General features: G+C 33.0%; 1 protein-coding gene across 1 annotated transcript in view; it reads right to left on the bottom strand.

Annotated features, from left to right (window-relative positions):
- LOC144978908 (dynein axonemal assembly factor 11-like) overlaps positions 1-7,198 on the bottom strand; it is a 29,620-nt gene that overhangs the window by 1,844 nt on the left and 20,578 nt on the right. The window contains exons 10-16 of the mRNA XM_078925516.1: positions 6,365-6,415; positions 6,021-6,110; positions 4,235-4,309; positions 3,724-3,783; positions 3,272-3,341; positions 2,290-2,385; positions 304-392 (exon numbers count right to left, since the gene is read on the bottom strand). Coding sequence (XP_078781642.1) covers positions 304-392; positions 2,290-2,385; positions 3,272-3,341; positions 3,724-3,783; positions 4,235-4,309; positions 6,021-6,110; positions 6,365-6,415 — 531 coding nt within the window. The remainder of the gene's footprint in view (positions 1-303; positions 393-2,289; positions 2,386-3,271; positions 3,342-3,723; positions 3,784-4,234; positions 4,310-6,020; positions 6,111-6,364; positions 6,416-7,198) is intronic.

The following is a 7,198-nucleotide window of genomic DNA, read 5'->3' as shown; positions in this document are numbered from 1 at the left end:
CTTTTAGATATAGAATATTAAGAGATAAGTTTTTAAAATATGAAAATAAAAACAGCTAATCAGTGACATCACATCAAAATAATTTTTTCTTGTGATGTAAATTTAGATATCTGTTCCTTTCTTATTACAAGTAATTACAAATTCTACCAAATAAAAATGCAATCATTTACAATGTCTAATTTACATTACTCTTATGCATGAGATAATTATAAATTATCAAATCAGTATTTAAAAAAAAAAAGAAGCTAATGTAAAGAAAAGAGCGACTGCAGTATTATTTTTTTAAGAAAGAAAATATCTTACTCATTATTTATGGCAACTGTTTTTCCATCCTTTTTCACAGATGTTTTGGGTGGGACAATCTTGTGAGTAGGTTTCAATACAGGTTTAGCCTATATGAAGAGGAATGAAATCAAGAATATATAAGAAAACATAATAAGTAGCAAAACCTTTCATCCTCATACGTCGTGAGCAGTAAGGGTACTTAAAATTTCAGACACAATTTGTCACGAGTTCTACAAAGTTTTGTGCCAATGCCTATTTAGCAGATTATGATTTATAAAGTACATGCTCTAAATATGATCCTTTTTTCCAAGTGGCAGTCTTTTGATTTTAAAACAGAAAAAGAACCACATTTTGCATTTTAACATCAATCTAGTAGCTCTACATTAAACAAACTGTATGAGATCTGGATCTTGAGAATGAATTGCAAGTCGGATTGTGCCCACAAAAACAATAAGAAGCACACATATTCCAATGAAAAGAAAAAAAAACAAAAAAAACAATTGAGACCTAGTGAGTGTGACTCATATTGAAATTTGAGTTGTTTACTATTTTTTGGTGGAAGGACGTTCGAATCAGCGACAATAAAAAAAACAAACCTATTTGGTATTTGTCTGTACTTGTGAGTGGTTGTCTAAATTTATATATGTTGCCGTATCTGGAAGACTAACTTCTCCGCAATGCAATAATAATAATAATAATGTTACTTATATTATGGCACTCAACTTCCACACAAGTGCTCAGGGCGCTTTACAATATTAATTGGCATTCATGGACAATTTTGAGAACACATGAAGAAACATCCTTTTGTCCGCTCCTCCCATTCTGCTTATGATTAGCTCACACTAGCCGAGCCGATGAAGCAAACCCACCCCCCCCCCCCTGACCCCATACCCCCATCCCTCACTTACCGTTCTCCTATTCATTGCCCCCACCCCTTCTGCCCACATCCCTCATCAAGCCTTCTAATAAATTTTGACACATTCGAGTCAACCAAGTGTGATAACGAACTGTGGTGGTGACTCGCAATATTACGGAAATCTCACCGCTAGATGTTGACCAGGCATTGAGAAATGAGTCTTGAGAACATGAAATGCATGGTCATCTAGATTTTTTGTTTCAGAGGACCATGGGTATGCAGGAAGCCTTAGATGCTACAATGTTGCGTAAAAGAGTTTTACTATGTCACTATATCAAGTCTCTCTCTCTCTCTCTCTCTCTCTCTCTCTCTCTCTCTCTCTCTCTCTCTCTCTCTCTCCCTCTTTCTCTCTCTCTCTCCCTTCCATTCCCTACTCCCTCTCTTTACGTACTCTGTTAACAAATCACGTGGTGTGGGGAAATGTCCAGAGTAAAATTCTTTTATGTAAATATTCATTCCTGTTCTAACCATAACAACAGCAACACCATGTCTGCAAAATTTCAAAACCGGCAAATGATTTAGAGAAAAAAGTATCAAATCTTGTCCAAAATAGAAGTCCATAGGACTGGCATGGCAGTTTTTTTTGCATCACTTGCGGCTGTGTTGCGCCACAAAATATTGCAAAATTTTGAAATTTTGAAAATTTTCGAGATTTTTCAAAGAAATAAAAATTATTTTTTTTTTCTTTTAATTTGATAGCTCGTGTAGAACGTGAACAATAATTAAGCAAGATTAGTTTTCTTTTTTTACTATCTCATTTTCTTCCTTTTTACTGGCACTGAAATGACCTTATTATACTTGTTGCAAGCATGAGGAAACCCTTAAAATTCTTCAAACCGGTCCTGAGTGATGTCCAAATAATCAGGGGCGATCACTGATTACCTATGATGGTAATACTCTTATCAAGTTCATTATTTTTAGCTCCATTGACCAATTTCATCTAATTGCCCATTTCACCTAAATACCCGCTTGTTTTTGTTTTATTGCTTCCCGACCCCCCCCCCCCCCCCCCCAGACATTTAGATGATCACCACTATATTGTGATATAAAAGCTCACTTTTTTGTAATGATTTGATATTATAACAAACCTTGGGCATTGTAATCAAAAGATGGCCAGTTGTCTGAGATCTTTTCGCAGAACTCTTCTCTGCATTGACTTCTTCAGTAAGGCATAACTGAAATATCTGTGTTTAAGATAAAATCTGTGTTAAATTTTTATGCTTAAATTATCAAAAGTTTGTCTATGAACATAACATTAGGATAACTTCTAATAACGAAAAAATTACTAATCAGATAATCGGGATCATTAATTGTCTCTTTACGTGACATCAGTGACAGTACAGTTGTGTGTTGTCTTGTAACAAAGTTAAGCAATAAGTGTGTTCAGTCAGTAATCAGATTGGTAATCACAAAAATGGGCTCCAGCAGTGTGTTCATTGGTAAGACATTATCCCACGCAACCCAGGTTTGATTGAGTACTTTGTATAAGCAAAGAGGGAATATTGTACGAAAAATGGTTCAAAGAAAGAGCATCTGACAAGTCATTTGTGATGAATGGAATAAAAAGTTTAATTCCATATGGCCTAATAATTAAGGGACAGTATCGGTGATAAAATAATTGTATCAAATGTATGAATAAAGAATCAGATGGCAAGGTAGATAAAGTAGGCAATTTGGTATTTTCATTATCAAAAAAAAAACAAAAAAAAAACAACTTACAATGTAATTGAGAGTTATATAATTATTTCAAGGAGAAATTGCAAAATGATACACACAAACACAGCAAAATATGTTGATAGTCTTAGAGATGAATGGATGATACATGACACAATGTATAATTACCAAGTAAATAGTAACATCGTCTAACAAACAGGCGTCATGGCTCGTCCTACATTTTAAGTGTTGCTGTTGGCTAGGGACCCCTTGAAAAGTGCTTTGAGACCGTTTAGTGGATACTGCACGATATAAAAGCTCAAGTTTCTTTTGTTTATTTTTAAAAAGTCTATCAACAAAAGCGATGTATGAAAAGATGAATTTAAAACACAGAATTCAAAAGACCACATGGTATACCTTTCCTTTCATCGCCAATCTGACATAATATGGCTGGACATCACAGTCTAATAACGATGAATCCATGTGTCTGGAGTGAAATGTATTATGAAATAAACACTTTTTAAAAATGGGATTCATCTCTTTTTGTTTCTCATATTCAGGGATATATAAAATATATATTATCAAAGATTTGATGTCTTTATACATTCATTGAGGAGAGGATGGAAAATGTCTCCCTAACACAGCAATCAAGTTGTTTTTTTTTCTTTCTTATTTTTTTTTTCATACGTATAAAGGATTAAAGCCAAAGTCGGAAAATATACAGAGAAAAACAAAATAACAGAAAAGAAAACAATGACAAAGGCAACATACTGAATGTGATTGCCATAGATTTGGAACATAAATGAATAAAATAATTATATATAAATAAATAATGAAACAAATAGATAAAAGAAATACATTCGACTTACTTGAAAACCACCACATCTAAAATGATATTCTCATTGTCCTCAGTGAGGTTGAAATCAACTCTGAAGAAAATAAAACGCACAAAACATCAATTCATCACAATCAGCCTAAATCAATAAATGTGATAAAAACAAAGACGTATTGAAGCTAATATCAAAGAAAGTTTTAAAAAACGGAAGAGGAGGAGTATGAAAAGGAAGAGAAGGACTTGAAGTAGGCAGAGTAGGAGGAAGAAGAAAAAGAAGAGGAGGAGGAGGAGGATATCAACGACGACGACGTCGAGGAGAAAGAAAAAGAAATAGTAGCAGTAGTAGTAGTAGTAGTAGTAGTAGTAATAGTAGTAGTAGTAGTAGTAGTAGTAGTAGTAGTAGTAGTAGTAGTAATAGTAGTAGCAGTAGTAGTAGTAGTAGTAGTAGTAGTAATAGTAGTAGTAGTAGTAGTAGTAGTAGTAGTAGTAGTAGTAGTAGTAATAGTAATCAAATATTTAAAGAGAAGTGAAACAATAGTACTAACTTTGGTTCATTAATGTTGAAGGCCCTACCATCATCTGCAAATAACCTCCGGACTGGCTTTTCTTCTGTTTCATCTCTGGAGAGAAAAAAACAAATATGCTGCCAGAAGCTTTATAACCGAATAAAAATGAATATATGCAGATATGTTAACATCAATAATAACATAAGACCAATGAGACCCACCGTCTTAAAATGAAATTTGTGAACCTGATGCCCAAATTGAATTTTTATAGCATTTGAGTGAAATTGAATCAAGGAGAGTGAGTATTTTTTCCTTTCTTAAATTTTGAAAAAAAGTATATGTCTTGAATCGAATCTGATGATTTTTACTTTAAAGTCAGGTTTTTTCTTTCATCTGGTTCATTCCAATATAATACCAAATTGACAGGGTCGATAAAAATTGATTGTTGATGTTCCCGGCTTCTACTTAGACTAATCAAAACAAATGCTTTTACAAATTATAAAAGAAACTAGGACATGTGAATTGTTTTCAAAATGTAAACAAAGGCATAAAATATTGTAATTACATCTTAAAGGAGATGTCAAGATGATGCATTTTGATGTTACGCTTTCTTTTTGATTCTCTAACAGTAAAATGCATCATCTTGACATGATGTTAATAATGCAATATTCATCGCCTCTTATTATATCAGGTGAGTAAAAGACCTTTAACACTAAGACTTTATCATAACGCTTGCGATTTTGATGAGATATAGACCAACAATAAGCTTTCAGCAAAAAGAAAGAAAAAAAGGCAGTTATGTATTAGAATTCCATAAGGATAATTATAAAAATATATTGCTCATATAGCTATTTTTGTAAAATACGTAAAAAAAGAAAAAAAAGAAAAGGAAAATGGGGACTTCCGTATTGTATATTTTTATTCAAAAAGGTATTAACAATTTAATTTGTTATTTCCCAACTAAGATCTATTTTGTCACGACGAAAATGATTTTACGATTTTCCATGAAGATACTTGCCCATGAAAAAATGATAAAACCCCAATTAATCTTGCCTTCAGTTTTATTTTTGATGGTAGGTTGGGATCACCATACATGCTAGTAAATACAGGAGAATCCTTCCAGTTTAGTCCAGGGAATTATCAAAGACATTAGCCAAACACATTTTTAAATGAATACTTTTGTTGATGCATAGAAATAAACATTGGTTTTCAATCATTTTTAAAATAAAGATAAAATTACATTTAAAATGTAATCTTTATTGTGTGCTGTTCTTTCCGTGTCGGCTCTTTTTGAGCGATCTATTAAAATACAGTATTTTCTGGTCTTTATGACGTAGTTTTGCATGCATCTCTCATTATAAAATCGTGTTTCATTGATTTATAACAAGATTTTAATGGATCTTTGCATAATTATTTGCTTAAATAATTGATTCCTTGTCCATATACTTCTTTTTTGCTAGATTATACCAAACTTTATGTAATTACAGACGACCAAATTTTGTCTCCTTTTTCGGCTGATATGAAAAGACAAATTACTGAGAAAAAAAATAAAATCGAGGGTCAAATCGACAGAAAATAAACTCAAACATACATACATACAAGCACACACACATACACAAACACATATATACTACCCCCCCCCCCACACACACACACACATACACACAATACACTACACTGCATGCAACGTCACATACATCTACAAAAATATGCAAAAATCTTTTGCTGGTGTAGTAAACCACTGCATTTAGTCATTTGCTTTTCATAACTTTCACATGCTGTTAACTCGGTGGCGTGAATTTTATTTAATGCATAAGATACTCACGTCTTTTTATCTTTGTCCTTGAGCTCTTTTATGTGATTGTGAACGTCAATGCGAGACTCTGGCGTGTAGGGGACTTTCTCATTCCAGAAGCTATGAATGATTACGTTAGAAGTAAATGTTATCACATTTTTACTTACAAAAAAAAAAAAGAAAAATTATCAATACACAAAAATTATCCCTTGGTTCTTCACATCATATATCTTGCTTGGGGGACTTAGAGTTTTGTTTTGTTTTTTGTTTTTCAATTCTTTCTTTCTTTCTGTTTTTTTTTTTCTTTGGTCATTATGAGACCAAGGTCACTTTGCTATACATGTGGCCTTTAAAAATACCCTGATAATACTTACTTGTCAACTTTCTCTTCATGAGATTTTTCCTCCACTTTTTTCTTGGAATCTCTGAAAACAAAGGAAAATAGACATTCTTTGAAAATATGAGCTTTATCAAAACAGTTGAATGAAGCCAATTAATTGATGTTCCTCTGTGACTTCTTGTTGCTTTGCCTGTCAAGCTATTGACATGGATGCCTTTTTAACTATTATCTTATAGTATGGGCCTTAAATTCTTCAGTCAACATACAGTGCATTCTTTTGGAAATTACGTGAATTATCGTATATTTTATTAAAACTAGTCGAATAAACATTTAAAAATTTCAAATGAGGTATCGTTTGGCCCTGAAATCAACCACTGACTGTGAACCGTAGACCCATAGCCACCTTAAGTGCTTGCCTATCACCCGGAATAAATAGACCACAGATCCTGAGCATCACTCTCAATTTAACACAGAAGATTGAAAAAAAATGCATCCTGTCATCAGTTTTTGCGATGCAATTCCTTTATCAGTGTGTCAAAATATTGTGAGAAATACTCACTAACCGGGCCAGACCTATGTGTGTGTTTGACAATACTAAGGGTATCACAGGCTTTTTCATACAGGAAATAAATAATCAAGGGGACGAAATGGGGTAAATGGCAGTAAATATTCTGATTGGTTAATGCATAGTTAATGACTGATGAGACTGCAATTTTTTTTTTAATGGGACTGGGCAATTTATTTGTTGCATTGTTTCCATTTTGAGTCAGATGACAGCTTATTTTGTAATGGCTTACATGAAAACATGTCATTGAATCTTCTTCTTTGAGCTGCATCCTCAAGTTGTTTAGGACATGTCACTAGTTAT

The sequence above is a fragment of the Berghia stephanieae genome, chromosome 1, assembly GCF_034508935.2.
Source record: "Berghia stephanieae isolate SIO BIC M18660-M18661 chromosome 1, UCSD_Bste_1.3, whole genome shotgun sequence".
In the NCBI taxonomy this organism is placed as follows: domain Eukaryota; kingdom Metazoa; phylum Mollusca; class Gastropoda; order Nudibranchia; family Aeolidiidae; genus Berghia; species Berghia stephanieae.
Note: the sequence above shows the minus strand (reverse complement) of the source record. Positions and strands in the feature narration are given on the sequence as shown.